The sequence below is a fragment of the Salvia splendens genome, chromosome 5 (genome assembly GCF_004379255.2).
Source record: "Salvia splendens isolate huo1 chromosome 5, SspV2, whole genome shotgun sequence".
NCBI classification, from domain to species: Eukaryota; Viridiplantae; Streptophyta; class Magnoliopsida; order Lamiales; family Lamiaceae; genus Salvia; species Salvia splendens.
In genome coordinates this window covers 13601058-13616916 of record NC_056036.1, presented here as the reverse complement: position 1 = coordinate 13616916, position 15859 = coordinate 13601058, and the positions used below count along the sequence as shown (strand labels likewise).

The 15859-nt window shown below is 33.1% G+C and overlaps 2 protein-coding genes across 2 annotated transcripts; both read right to left on the bottom strand.

Annotated features, from left to right (window-relative positions):
* Window positions 1-1515: 1515 nt before the first annotated feature.
* Window positions 1516-2574, bottom strand: LOC121802375 (putative calcium-binding protein CML19). The gene has a single exon (XM_042202040.1). The coding sequence runs from the start codon at window positions 2203-2205 to the stop codon at window positions 1663-1665; it is 543 nt and encodes a 180-aa protein (XP_042057974.1). The 5' UTR covers window positions 2206-2574; the 3' UTR covers window positions 1516-1662.
* Window positions 2575-7655: 5081 nt separating this feature from the next.
* LOC121803851 (E3 ubiquitin-protein ligase RNF185-like) lies at window positions 7656-8232 on the bottom strand. Its single transcript, XM_042203440.1, has 2 exons — window positions 7874-8232; window positions 7656-7707 (listed from the first exon to the last, which is right to left on the bottom strand). Exons 1-2 carry the CDS (start codon window positions 8230-8232, stop codon window positions 7656-7658), a joined length of 411 nt encoding a protein of 136 aa, XP_042059374.1.
* Between the last annotated feature and the right edge of the window lie 7627 nt (window positions 8233-15859).

Here is a 15859-nt window from a genome sequence, read left to right as displayed (position 1 = left end):
TTTTTACACATTTTGATCAATACATTGAGAAAAATGAGCAACATACCTACATTTAAATCCAATTATTTGAACACGTCCACATTCTATAAATATACAAATTATGAGCAACATGCAACATTCAAATTTAATTAACCTATTCTACTAAACTATTCTACTTCGTGCTATTATTATCTATAAATTTGTCTTAGAAAAAAATAATTATGACAAAAATAAAGATAAAAATAGTAAATAATAAAATGTAAAAAATAAAGAAAGTAATAGTAAATAATAAAATGTAAAAATAAAGAAAGTAATAGTAAATAATAAAATGTAAAAAATAAATAAAGTTTTGTCTTCTACATTGGAAAAAGATTAATGAATGATCTAAATATGTAGTTATAAAAGAAAATACTTCAACATATTTTGTCTCATATCGAAAGTGAAACATAAAATATTCAAGGATGTCTCTATAAAAGAGAAACAACAAAGAAGGGTTTCTTAGAATTCAGAGGCCCAACAATAAATATGAGCTATTATGAAATTCTTGTATATATTTATTTGTAAAATTTGATTTTTAAAAATAAAAATTAATTTTTATAAATAATAAATAATTTTTTTAAAATTTTATTTGAACCGCCGGTTCCGGTTTCTGAAAATTGTGAACCTGAACCGAACCGTCCGGCGGTTCAGGTTTCGGGATACGAACTGCCGGTTTGGTTCGGTATGTGCATGCCTACAACTACACGGCAGTTGTGGGATTCGAACCCAGGCTCATTGCAGCAAGATCTGCCCCTTCGTTGCCAACTGCGCTGCCCCTGCAGGCACTAAACCCGTTGTTTATACTCTTTGGGAACAGAGGGAGTATACATTTTGGTGATGGCATCTACAAATAAAAATCATCACATTATATGTTCTGGTTTAAGACATTTGAGCAAATCAAGCAGATCGAAAATATAGTTGACGAGACACTTTTTCGTAATTTTGATACATTACTAGTACTTTTTAATTATATTATGGAGTAACATATTTACGGCATTTATTTTTTTAGATATTATTGGTGTTATTGTTGACCTTGCCAAGGTTATTACACAGTCTAGCTAATTCTGGACTCATCGAGATTAAAATTGCTATTATAGTGAGTGTTGGTTCATCATTTTATTTTTGTTTTCCATTGGAAGTCTTTTTAACTATTTTGCTTGCATACATAACATAATCTATTGCATATTGCGGGAAGATATTGTTGATCATTTGAGCAAATTCTGCAGGACAGATTCTTGTAGTTATTATTATCCAATTTTGTAGACCCAATTTTTTCGAAGTGATAATTTTTTTAAAAAATGTTGTATGTTTATTTAAAGATTTGTACATTTAAATTTAAAATTGTAGGTGAAATTCTTGTGAATACACATTGTAATACTACTCATATCGGGTTTACATGAATCATGACATGGATGAGTTTAACAATATAATTTTAAAGAGAGGTAATTTGTGTCTCATTTTAGTAAGTTTGACTTTATTTTATGAAACTAGTGTTGCTATCATGAAAATTAATTCGGATCATTAATTTTATAAGAACAGAAGAGATTAACAATTTATAGTACTGATCTTCTTCTCCAACCATTTGAATTAAACACCATAATTTCCTTTCCTTCGTTTTATAGGTACACACACCACACTCAAATATTAGGAAGTGGATGCAGGCGTAGGCGTCATCATTTGTTGGAACTGATGAAACCCGATTCCCCCTTCCCCTTCCGAATCAAACACCCCAATCATTGCCACGCACTCATCATACGATCTCGGATCCCCCAACTGCCCCAGCACCCGCTGCAGGCTCCGCGCCGTGATCCGACCCGTCCCCTCCCATTCATATACCCCAAATGCCGCTATCAAATCCTCCTCCTCCTGCCCCCCTCCCATCATCCGCAGGAAATCCTCCATGTCCACCAGCTTGTCATTGTCCGAATCCAGATGGCAGATGATCCCCTCCGCCTCCTCACACGACATGTACTCCCCCACCGACTCCAGATGCCCCCGGATCTCCGCCGCTGAGATCTTCCCGTCGCTATCGCTGTCGAAGCGGCGGAACACCTCCCTCATCTCCTCCTCCTCTCTCGACATAGAGCTCCTCTCCGAGCCCGAGGTCGAAGCGGACTTCGATTTGGGCTTGATGGAGGAGGCTTGCTTCTTGGGAGAGAATGAGAAGAAGCATTTCACAGCTTCCATTGATAGATACGTTGAGATTAAATTTAATTAGTGTGTTGTGCAATGCACTAATAATGCAGTAGTTACTTATACTAATTGTTTTGCATATTTCATGCTCGATAATGAAATATTTATATTGATACCTAAACAGGATGGGAATTTGCTCCGAAATTGCTGGTTTGGAAAATGAAGAGTGGATGCTTACGCTAACAAATTGTTCACGAAGTTGCATGGAAGTTTCATCTCTGGGCCCCATGAAGATGACCCAAGTGTAAAGGAACAGAATACAATGTTTTGATTACTTACTTTTGCCACTAGTTATCCCTTTGTCCTAACATTTTTCTCTTTGGCATAGATGGAAAAAATATTTAAGGAGTTAATTGGAGGAAGAATATAGAGTAGAAGGGATAATAAAGCAGGAAAGTTTTAAAAAGAGAGATTAAGTGTTTTGCGTTTTGTCAAAAAAAGAAAATGATCAAATTATAATGAAACGCTAGAAAAGAATATGATATCCAATGAATATGATCATATCCAACACTAATATGACAGAGGAAGTAGTATTGTATTGTACTACATGTCAGTTCGGAGGCGGAAAATTTCGTTTAATTAAGAACTGTCATTTAAAATTTTGTTTATATATACATACACAAATAAAAATCGTTGGATCATACATTGAAAAATCGATCTTCAACCTACTCTAGCTCCACCACTATATGTTAAGAAAGGACCTTTAATCAATTTAGCGATGAAATCAGTTCATGGTAATATGTTTCTCCTTCATTTAATAAGTTGGGATTAGAGTTGTCATATAGGTAGATGAACAAACATTAATGATTTTTTATTAAAAAATTTAGACTCAAGATAGATAAGTTAATATGATAATCAAAATCATGTATTCGATTATATTTTTATTTAATTATTTTGTAGTTTCCACTGAAATGGATACAATGAATTAATAAATGATACTAGTACTAGATTCGAAATAAGGAACAAAAAGTAAGCACTAATTACTAAATATATGTTCTTATATTAGGCCACCAATCACCTATTTCGTTAATGAAATTAGACATAAGATTCGGAATAATTGCTCAATTGGGGTTCGGCTAGCCTAAGTTCCAAATTCAGCCAGCCCTATCAGAAGTCGCGCGTGGACTTGCTACATATATTAACTGCAAAACTTCTTATTAGGACATGTGATACCCAACACACTTGGCCCTTGGGTGCATTGTGAGTGGCCGGCCGGCCGGGATGCCCAGCCCCACAGAGGGATGGAGAAACAGTCCTCTACGCCCCTCTTTGGTGGATAGGATAGGATAGGAGAAGAGCGTGCAACTCTCTTGCTGGAAGAATCGACGATATTGTAGATGCATTGAGTAATGTTGTATGCGTTGTTGTGATGTTGTAGTCACTTATAGATTTTTTGAATTTTTAGTGACCCTGTGTTAAAAATGGGTAATCCTTAAAAATCTCAAAGAAACTATCTATTTGAATTAATTTTCATATACCATATATCAAATTAAATGTAAATTTTTGAGGAGTTCAACGAAATCTCAATTGCATGTGCTCGGACGAGAAAATATAATTTTATCTATAACGACCTGCATTTAAATGTTGTATTCATACAATGACCTAAGTTCAATATATACAGAAAAATTAGCATCCTCTATCTTGTTTAGACTACTTTAATTATAGTCTGTTCCACTCAATTCTGTTTACCTGAATTAGTTAGTCTGTCAAGTTGAAGTGGAGTAGTTAGAACATTATCTTCATCTATACTATAATGCCAGTTTCTGCTACTTTATTTTAGTAATGTAACACCCGTACCTTAAGTTTGAAATTTACTTTTATGTAACGGAATAATTGATAAAATTATTTCGAAATGCTATGCTTCTCGATAAATGTGATATGGGAAAAATTATGGTTTATGGGTTTGATGGGAAAAGGAATGTGTTTTCTTTTTTAAAAATGAACGTTGGGAGACACGTTTAAGGTCTCGTTGAAAGGTCGTTGATGAAATTGCTATTCTTTAGCAAGACGAATGAATTAAATGGAAAGAAATATATATTTTATGGATAACGACGCGCGTAAAGCAAGGAACGGTTGAATGAATATTATATTTGGAACAACACCAAATATAAATTATGTACGATTTCTCGTACTTTATTTTTTTGGTTATGAAGAACGAGATAACAAAATTTAATAAGGGACCGTGAATTTTAATTGATGAAGGAAAATACGAAAAATATATAAATGTATGAATTTATCTTGGACTTTCCAAAAATAAATTTGAAGTCCAATTAAATATGAAATAACTTGAATTTTAATAACTCTTTAAATCCATTCTAGCTTGGGCTTGTAATTTAATTGTTGATTTTAGCCCAATTGGAAATTAAATCATGGGAGCCCAAGTATGGATTTATTTTAGCTAAGCCCAAATTAATTCTTCTTCCCCCCACCACGTCCGACGGTTCTTTCTTTCCCCCCATGATGTTCACGGTTTTCACCTCCCCACTTCCCCATCAATATCTACACCCCAAAAGCCACCCCCACCTTCATATTACACAACAAAAAAGAGAGAGAGAGAGAGAGAGGCGGCGAGAGGAAGTGCCGAGGAGAAGGAGGAAGCTTTGAGCCATCCATCTTGTGTTTTCTTCCATCTTTTTCAATCTTCTTGGAGGTATAATCCATTCCTATCATAAAGCATGTGTTGTTTTAAGCTTTACATGCATATAGCTTTGATTATCCTCCATAACCAATTCAAGTAAGAAACCAACTAAGAATCAACCGAACGATCGTCGCGCGTAACCGAAACTTAGAAAGAACTTAGCTTTATGTTCATAACACGTGTTGCGAGCCTTTGCGGAGTGTTTCCGGGCGGGTTCGGAGTGGTTCGGAGGGGGAGAAGCTTCCGCCGGCGACGGGCAGCGGCGGACAGCCGCGCTCGACGTTCTCGGTGCGGATGACGGCGGCCGGTGACGCGACGGTGAGGCAGCAACCCCGGCGTGGCGAGGCAGCAGCCCCAGCCGCACGGCAGCGGCGACGTGGACTCTCCTCCGCGGCAGCAGCTCCCGCCGGCGAGCAGCGAAGACAGCAGCTTCCTCGGCGGCTCCAGCTGCGGCGGCAGGCGGCTCCAGCCGCGACGGTGGCAAGCCGGAGGGAGAACGACGACGACGGCAGTGGTGGCGGTCGGCTGCTGTGTGATTGCCGAGAGAGAGAGAGGACGACGGAGAGAGAGAAAGAGGGAAGAGAGAGAGAGTGTGTTGGAGAGGGAGATGATTTTGGGCCAACATTTTATTAAGTTTGGGCCATGTACTTCTTTTAATTTGATGGGCTTCCTAATTAAATTTTTGGAGGAATAAGGTGGGCTAAGCTTAATCTTATGGGCCGGAAATTAAAATTTAATCGGAAAAAATATTTAATTAATTTCCGGAAGACCTTTTAAAGAATGAACAATTTACCTAAGTATGAAATGATACTTTTTTTCAATGGTAAATAATTATGAAAATTTAAAGTATACGCTTGAATAATTTTTAGAAATTATTTTCGACGTTATGGAAAATACGAGGAGCCAACGAAGGAAAGAACGAGCGTAAGAGGCCGACCGGCATCGCACGCGACGCCTTGGGCGGCCGCCGAATAACCGAAAATGCACGGAAATTGAGAAAGAGAATTAAAAGATTTGAATTAGAGTGCATGCATTCCAAATATCGTCGTTACCGAGAATTGATATGAATTTTATGTATTTTCCGAGAAGGTGGTCCGCACGCACTCTAACAGTCGGAACGAGGAATTCTTACGGAAATCATAAGCTTTTGAGGTGGGCTTTATTCTTTAACGTTTATTTTAAATCAATATGTTTACGGTGTTATAAGGATGTTTCTATAAGTATGTCATGTCGTGTTTATGTTTTGAAACTGCCTATCTGTTTGTCTACTAGAATAAAACTCTACTAGACTTTGATAGTTAACGAATTCGGGTCTAACTAGGGTCTACGCCCTACTTAGACTAGTGCACTGATGGGGATCGTGAGCCGTCCCCTAGGTCGGCCGGTCCAGTGATCGAGATTGTGACCACAGTCTCGTTTCACATGATGGTTCAGATATGGTATATGATGGAGGATGATGTTGGTCCGCGCGGATACTTTTTAAGGAAATGAACTTTAGTGTCTCTCGGCCTTTTTAAAGTAAAACCCGGGATTCACACGATGATGGCTTGACATATCTTAACGGTGAATGTTTTTGGGCATGAGTTCACTGGGTACACCAAGTACTCAGCCCCTGCATATGTTTTCCCTATGTGCAGGTTGAGCGGGGTCGGGAGGCGGAGGATTTTGAGCGATGATCCAAGAACGTATTAAATCACTGTTCCGGTTACTATTATGTCTTCATACATAGTAGTAGCTAAACTCTCAAAATTGCTTCCGCTACTCAATGTTTTCAGAATTTCTGTTATTTTCTTTGAACTGTTGAACTCTGTTACTTCCTTTATGGTTGAACTCTGTTATCTTTCATTATGAGACTTGGGTTTTGAAACGTTGATCGATATAAATGGAATTACCTCTTTGATTGTTAAGTTGTATTGCCTTGAATTGATTATTCCCCCTTCTTCCCCGCTTCTTAGTTCCCCCACTAGTCACGATTTTTCCCGTGCTTCCTATCCTTAGGAAGTGCGGTCGTGACAAGTAAGATGAGTCCCACTTAGTTGCCCAGTTTAAGAAGTCTGGCCCACAATGATAAGTACAATACATTTGTTAGGCCCTTATTTATATTGATAAGTCCATTTAATCATTCAGTGTGCAACCCTTTTTATCTACAAAAGCCCAGTTTCTTGTCACAGAATTTGTTGATTCTAGTTTAAACGAATGCTTTGGATTTAAACAATTAATCATTAAATAACTATTTATTTTTGAAATAGGCTTTGGATATTCAAATGCGTTTCTATTACTTTTTAGATTGATGATTTGCGTTCTTATTTTTAGTCTCTCATTTATCTATAGAATGTCGAATGTTTATAATTCTTGTAAAATTATTAATAAGATTTTATATGAAGTGATGTTTCGCGTCTTAACATTGTCCTTTTTTGGGCTAAAAACAATCTTGTTAATATTTTGTATTAATAAGTTTTCTCCAATGAAATTGTCAAGTAAAAAATGTGAAATAAGATGGGAGATGGTGCTCCACAATTATAATATATACGAGTATAATTTTTAAAATAATTATTTGAATAGTATTTTATAATTTTTTCTCTTTCACGATATTGTCTTTGTGCACTTTTACATGTCATATAAAAGTATTTTTGGATATCTACTATCAAATGTTTCATTTTATTTTTATTATTTTCGTTAAATAAACTTTATAATTCACTAATTAATTTAATTTATATTTTATTATCCATTAATACATAAATTATGACATGCATTTCATTATCTACTTTCATCCATTTATCTATACAATTCTGAAATATGTGTTAGATCAACGTATAGCAACCCATGAACAATTATACAAAACAGAAGAATTTAACACCCTACAATCATCAACAGTTAAATAATTGAGTTAAAAGTACTAATCTTTATACCACATCAATTATGAGTGGGGTTTGAACAAAAGTTGATCAAATTATTATGAAATCAAAAACTAGAAACAAAAGAAAGAAAAACATAATCTTCTTCATATTATCACCATTAACATACCCCTCTTCAACCTCCTCATTGCCCCCACCAAACGAACCATACCCATTCAAACCAGAAAATTCACGGAACCGGACCCTTACAGCCCTAGGCATCTGCGCCGGCGGCCGACGACGACGGTGAAACGTGGCGCCGCCCCTTCCATTGAGCGGAATCAACTCCTCATCTCGGATTAAGGCCTTGCAAACGGGGCATTCGTGGCATTGCGAGTGGAATCGGAGCCATTCGTAGAGGCACGGCCAGCAATGGAGATGGCCGCAGCGGGTGATCACCGGATCTTCAGCTAATCCGAAGCAAATATTGCACTCGAAGCCGGCGGTTTCGCCGCCCTCCTCCTCCTCCTCCGCCGCATCCATATGCATTCTCTATCCCCTTCTTTTTTTGATTCGTTATGGGGAAAACTGAGTCTCATTAATTTGAAGACCGAAAAAGTTGAATGTGTTTTTGAGATTACTCTCCAAATTTGACTTTCATTTATACATAATGTGAATTCTATTACTTAATTATTGAGTTCAGCAGTATTACTTTGATTTTTTGTTCATGCTGACAAATCTATCCACCTTTTTTTGCCCAGCCATTAAATATATTCTACCTAAAATATTAGAGGTCCTTCAATCTTAATCATCGATTTTCGATTTGTTAAGTCATTTATGATTTTTTCTCTCTATTAGTATTAGATTTTTATAGTTTTATAATTAATATAATTGGACGGACATACTACTAAAGGAGTAGGGTTTAAGTAATTTGTGAAAATTATCAAAATTTGTGTTCGGTCGTTATCGAAATGAAGTGGAGTATCAAACTATGAATCGATATTTTTTGGGTCCTCCATTGTACATTAATGTGTCTTTTTTTGAATGAATATATCAAATCTGTTAACCTTTTCATTAACTATATATATAAATTCCACATCGATCATCAAATGTTAATATTAACTCCGCGTTGGACTTAATTGAAAATGGTGAGAGTTGGGAAGGTGGAGAAATTTTTAAATGAATTTCCGAAGAAAAAGGTGAGGATGGAGATTTTTAAAAAAGAATATCATAATAAGAAGGCGAAGTGGACATTGAATAATATGCATATATCAAGCGAACTGAATTTAATTTTACGCAACTATGACTCAATATACTTTCAATCATGGGTGCGGAAGGTCAATTTAACAGCATAGTGTCGATACCATAACAATATTAGTAAGTTGCAGCGAATGAAATTAATTTGAACATTTGTGTTTCTCGAGTAAAAAATAATCAATTAAATAAATAAATTTTCTAACGGGTTTATATAAAAACACAATGTCTAGTTGAGGCTGAGTACTATCGAGATTTTAGCTAGTTTATAAGCCACATAACATAATTAATTTCTAACTCTTCTCCAACTATTGCAATTGTTCAAACTTCAAAACCCATCTTCCCAGCTGGTGCACGTACCAAAAAAAAAAACTTCAAAACCCATCTTCAAACTATAAGAATTCTTGACAGAGAATCAATAATTTAGGCGGATATGGAGAAAATTGGTTTATTAAGGCATAGTAATTTAAGAATAACGAGACAACGTGTAATGTGGAAAAGTTAACGGTTTATATAACTCGATTTAGAAATGATACAAATCAAACTATAACGTAATATAACGAAAACAATATTACAAAAAAAAACAATCAAAATTAAAAATAAGAGTACGAAAACCTTTTTAATGTTTTTTGCCAATATTTAATGGTTGGTTGCTTATTTACATTCCACCTATCTCCAAAAAATACACTAATTTTTTCATTATACACCGTCCTCTAATATTAGACAAAATTGAAATATGCAAAAATTTTCAACAAATAATAATTATACATATCATTTATAAGTGGACCACATAATCCACTAACTCTCATTTCACCACCTTTTTCCTCCCTCTCTTACTTTTTAAGTTTTTTTCATCTCTTTCTTACTTTACTAATTGCACATTAAAACTCGTGTCATTTAAATTTATCAATTTTTAAACTCGTGTCATTTAAATTTATCAATTTTTTGGGGGGAGGAAGAATATTTTCTATGTCCATATATGTAGTGCGACAATACTATTGTTTTTTAGTAGAAATGATCTCAATGCTAAAAGAAATGCACACACTTATATAGAAGATAATACTATTGTTTTTCTCCATATCAATCATTCATCTTCAACTAATAATATTCTAATTATTATTTTTTGCTTATTTTATTAACTTTACGTTAACATCACGTACACGGGTACTCAAAATTATTATGATTTGGTGATTCGACAAGTTCTTATTGGGTTGCTTCAATTGGGTGGGCTTTGTTGGCCCATGCACAAATACAAAATTTTGCAATCGGAACATAAAATACCACAAAATATATTCAACAAGTGCAATAGGATAAAATAATACGTTGATAGTGTCCAACTTTGTGATCGCTAAATTGTCCTCTAAAATTTAGAGTTTTATTTGGGTGAAAATGACAATTCTATTTTTTGCAATTTATTGGGCAGATCAATATTAATCACTTTTAATCATTATTTACCTTTAGGCTCTAAGAGCATCACAGTGGTGCGGATGTCCCGGAGGACATCCCCGCGGACATCCCAAAAACACATCCTGCCAAGTTATAAGGACTTCCCACTGCACTGTCACGTCATAAGGACATCTCACTGAACAGTGACGGACATCCTCAAGGACATCCCGACGGACTTCCAACAATAATAACAATTCACAAATTCACCAAATTAAACAATTTACGGAATTAAACAATTTAGGGGGGGGAGTTCGTGGGAACCAGCACTGCTACTGTACTCCCCGGAGGAGCTGATCTTCGTCCGCTTCGGCCAGCCAGATTCAACACCCGCAGTAAACTTGGCCGAAGTCTGCACCACAAGATACACCTCCCAATATTTGAATTCCCCAAAGCCCGCCGCAACGTCTTTGAACTGATGGTCAGACAGAAGCTTCACATCCTTAACAGACATGCCGCTGGTTGCCATTGTGGATGCTCTTAGGTCGGGAATATAATGGTTGCACCGACAGTGTCTAGTCATGTATTCTTCCCGCGTTATAACTCGTAAGATATGATGCCAACGCTTTATGAGGCCCAATGAATTCACAATTTAAAATAAAGACATTAGACTAGTTTTAAATTATTATAATTTTGTACAGTGTTAATAAATTTTTATAATATATTAGAACTAAATAAAATATATATAAAATGTTAAATATATCATAAACGAGTGTGGTATTATCACATGGTACTCATATCTACCAAGCAGATAGCATATCATTTTTAATAGACTGAAATATGAAATAATATAATGTACTCCCTTCGTCTAACTAAGTTGAGTCGTATTTCTTTTTGGGATATCCCGACTAAGTAGAATTCATTTTTTAACAAAAATAAAACATTAAATCACCATTACTTTATTCAATCGTCTACTTTACTCTCTCTTTTTTCATACTTTATTCTTCTCTCCTACTTTTCAACACAATTTTTTAATCTCCGTGTCTAAAAATTTTGTCTCAACTTAATTGGGACGGAGGGAGTAAATTTGTATTCTTACATAGTTATAAATAATGAATTACAGAATACTATTTATAGATTTGATCGCATACATCCTTAAATCAGAAATTAGAAATCACCGTCTCACGTACGGGGAGTGAATTTGAGTCGGATGATACTATGATGTTTCTAAATGTAAGGATTGCGTTAAATTTATAGTCTCGTACAATATATCCTTATTTATGTCATACATGAATTTAAGAATTGTCACAGAAAAATAACCTTATGACAAAGGGAAAAGATATTCGTACATAATTTCTACGTACATAATGCCCTTAATTTTTTAATCGGACCAAACCGGTTTTATTATTAGTTATATTGTTTATTTACTGAATTATCCTTTATTATATTTAAAACTTAAAAAAACTTTAGTGTTAATATTTAAATATATCAAATTAAATCTCCATGATCATGATTCATATCTATACTCCCACCTCCACGTCAAAAACTCCCAATTAAATCTTTATGATCATGATTCATATCTAATACTCCACCTTCAAGTCAAAAAATTTCACCCCCCTTCCTTGTTAATTTTTTTCTAATTTTCTTTTTCTTCTTTCATCTCTATCTTATCAAAGTATCAAACATTTCTCATTAAATAATGCCGATTTTTCGTACTCTTCAATTTTTTTGGCAGCTATCTCTCCTGATTCAATGCTTTGTTTCATTCTTCTTGCTTGCTAATTTTTGTGAATTAATTTTCCATTGGCACCACTAATTCTTATCACTTATCGAGGCATGGTTATCAATTAATAGTTGTGCAAAATTTAAATTATAATTCATTGCAATTCTCTATAAATTTTTACGAGCACTATTTTTTTCTAATAGCGAATGAACGAGATACAAATCAGTTATGTACTATAAAAATGATGGTGGGTAAGATGAAGACGGAAGAGAGAAAATCCACAAGCAATTAATAATGCTTTTATACAATTTTTGAGTCACTTTGAGATAGTATAAGCTTTTATAAAAATGAGTAAACTATAAAAATGTCCATGGACTAAGAGTTTATCTCGCCCATAGTCCATGTACTTTAAAAATATCGCCAGACATAAGGAAAGTACTCAAATCTTTCACTTTAAAAATATTAAGTTTTTTATGAATACAAAAGTCTTATTTGATCTAAATCTTCAAACCAAAACGACGATTCGTCGAACACTTTGCGAAGATTTACATAGTGCCCTCAAATTATTATCAAACATCTAAATTAAATCTTTTCCTTACAAAAAATAAGGATACACATTGCATATTGTGTAGAGAAGAACCAGAAACAATTGACCATATCATTTTTAATTGCAGATTTTCCAGTAGTCTATGGTATTTTGGATGAAATTGATGGAATCTCACCTTTTGCATGCCCAAGGACCCAATATCTTGTTTTATTACATGGATGGACACACCGTTCAGGAGATTTGATAAGAAAATTTGGAGCTCTATCTTCTACGTGATCTATTGGTCAATCTGGTGGCTCGAGAATAAAGTAATCTTCGAAAAGATGAAACCAAATTGGGATGCAGAGAAAAAACTACTTCTTTGGAGGCTTGGATTATGAATTAAAGGATGGTGTCCAAATTTTTCTTACTCGCCCGAGCAAGTATGCGAAGACCTATCTAAAGTTAGAAGATGGTTGGGACACAAATGAAGTATACCTGGTGAGTTGAGGCTTTTCATCTTTGTTGTGGGTGTTTGGCACTTTGCTAGTAGTTTTTTGGTTTGTCGAGTGTTCCGTTTGGGCTGGCTTTGTTTGCGGTGGTTGTAGGTTGTGCTTGGTATGGTGTTTTGTAGCGCTTCTTTGTTTTTTAGGAGCTTTAGTTTGTTCATGTTTTGTACTCCTTTGCTCACCATTTTAAATGGTTTGAGCCTTTCTTTTTATCCAAAAAAAAGGATACACATTGCATACAACACAAAAATTTTGAAAAAAAGTAAAATTAAGCAGTACCTAGTTGTTTCAAATATGAACCTCTCTCTGAAATATATAGAAAATATCACATGATTAATCATATGAATTGGTTTGAGGACGGTTATTTTTAGGGGTACAACTATACTTTTTTGGCTCACAACTCACATCACAAGCCAGAACTCACTAAAATTTAATGAATTAGCTTTGAATCATATTTAATTAATCCCCTTGATTTTTCAATTATTAATTTTAATTATATTTAATTACTTAAAAATGGAGTATATAGATATGATGAGAATAAGAAATAAGATTTTCATGTATTTCGTTTTGACGATATAAACACAATTGACATAAATATCAATTAATTTATATCTTGCCGTTAACATAATTGATTAAAATTAAATGGACTGTTATTTTATTATATTTATTTCCTAAATAATTTTTTTATTTTTTGTGTGTTTATTTATCCTAGTATTTTTATAATATATATTGCAATTTATTCTATGTGTACCAAAATAAACATTTAATTTATTAATAAGACCATAACATTTACTCATTTACTTATATAGGAGTATAACTTTTTGCACTTTTATTTTTAATCAAATTAATTTTATTGGTATTTTATTTATTTTAGCATAATTATAATAAAAAATAGTTGAAATTATTATTATTTAAATTTTTATATGTAATATTTAGCTGAATAATATGTATGTTCAACCTAATACTGCATGTTTAAATTTTATTTAAGGTACATGCTACCTAATAATATATTTGTATCAGATCAGATTTCATAAACATTATGAAATATATGTTTAAATATCATATTCTTATTATATATCTTTGACTTTCCATGTTATCTATATTGTAGTTATATTCTAGTTTTCACCACCAATAGACACTACTGCTAATTGAATATTAATATGTTATTTATTTTATTATAAAATATATCAGATTTATAAATATTTAATTCTTCCCCAGAAGGATACATAATTGGAGCTAGATATGCATGCGATGATTGATATTAGTAGCGCTAACATTTATACACCATAATGAAATTAATGTAGAAGATAAAGAAATGAATCAAACAATCGATTTTTAAAAAATAAAAAGAATAATTTTAAAATTAAATTTACTTTTTTTAAACTTTTTATTATATTTAACTTTAATAATGTCCACAAATATTTATTCAACAAATTATGCATATATATCAAGGTAATAAAAGCTTTCAAAGTAAACTATTATAAAAAGTCCAAAAAATCTTTGAATTTTATTAGAAATTTCATTTGGTATTGCATTTATAACATTAATGAAATTCAGTATAGATGATAAAGAAATGAATCAAACAATCGATTTAAAAAGAATAAAGAGAATAATTCTAAAATTAAATTTACTTATATTTTATGAACTTTTATTATATTTAACTTTATTAAAATTAACAAATATTTATTCGATGAATTATGCATATATACCAAGATAATAAAAGGTTTCAAAGAAACTATAATAAAAAAGTCCAAATAATCTTTAATTTTTATTAGAACTTTCATTTGGTATTGCATTTATAACATTAATGAAATTCAATATAGATGATAAAGAAATCAAACAATCGATTTAAAAAAAATGAAGAGAATAATTTTTAAATTAAATTTACTAATTATATTTTGAAACTTTTTACTATATTTAACTTTATTAAAGTCCACATATTTTTATTCAATGAATTATGCATATATACCAAGATAATAAAAGTTTTCAAAGTCACTATAATAAAAAGTCCAATTTTTTTTTGAATTTTATTAGAACTTCATTTAGTATCGCATTTATAACATTGAATGAAACGCAAAATTATATGCAGTTATTTTTTTTTATTATATTACTATAACATTATAAATTTTAATTAAAGTTATAAATTAAACAAAATAAAGAAAATATCAAAAAAATTCTCCTATCATAATTAGAGTTTATAAGTAAAGAAAACATACGACCATTATGATAGATTTCGGAAAAGAGATTAATTTCTCTGACCTCTTGAAATTTGGGATTAAATTCGTCGACCTTTCGAAATATGAGATCGTGGCCTGCGAATTTTTCAGAACAAGAGATTTTTGAGTTTTTCCCTCTTTTTTTTTCTTTTATCTTATTATTTCACTTACAAAATATATGAAATGACCAAACTATCCCATAATATATTCACACCAATTCTAATATTTTTCACCCCCAATTCGTTTATACCCTATGCAGAGCTCGATCTTCGTCTAATTATGATAACTAATTCTCTGCACGCAACCCTATGCAACATCTGAGCACCAGGTGTGAAATTGTTTGAGATGGAGTGTATGCTCTGGTTGGTACAGGATTTGCACATTCATTTAGTCTATCTTATTTATGTTTAGGTGATAATGTGACATGTTATGATTCCTCCAAAACATCCCTACATAAAGGTGTGAGTTTTTGATGATATTGTTTTTTATGGTATTGGCGAGATTGCACATGAGTGATCAAGTAGCCAACTTAGCGCAGCATGGCATCATGTTCCTGCGACGAACT

Bases quoted from the DNA above. Each gene is read 5' to 3' on its own strand.
- LOC121802375 (XM_042202040.1), bottom strand. From the start codon at position 2,205: ATGGAAGCTGTGAAATGCTTCTTCTCATTCTCTCCCAAGAAGCAAGCC.
- LOC121803851 (XM_042203440.1), bottom strand. From the start codon at position 8,232: ATGCATATGGATGCGGCGGAGGAGGAGGAGGAGGGCGGCGAAACCGCC. The intron at 7,708-7,873 runs GTATGTTAATGG...TGATGATTGTAG, and splicing joins AATGAGGAGGTTGAAGAGGG to GGTGTTAAATTCTTCTGTTT.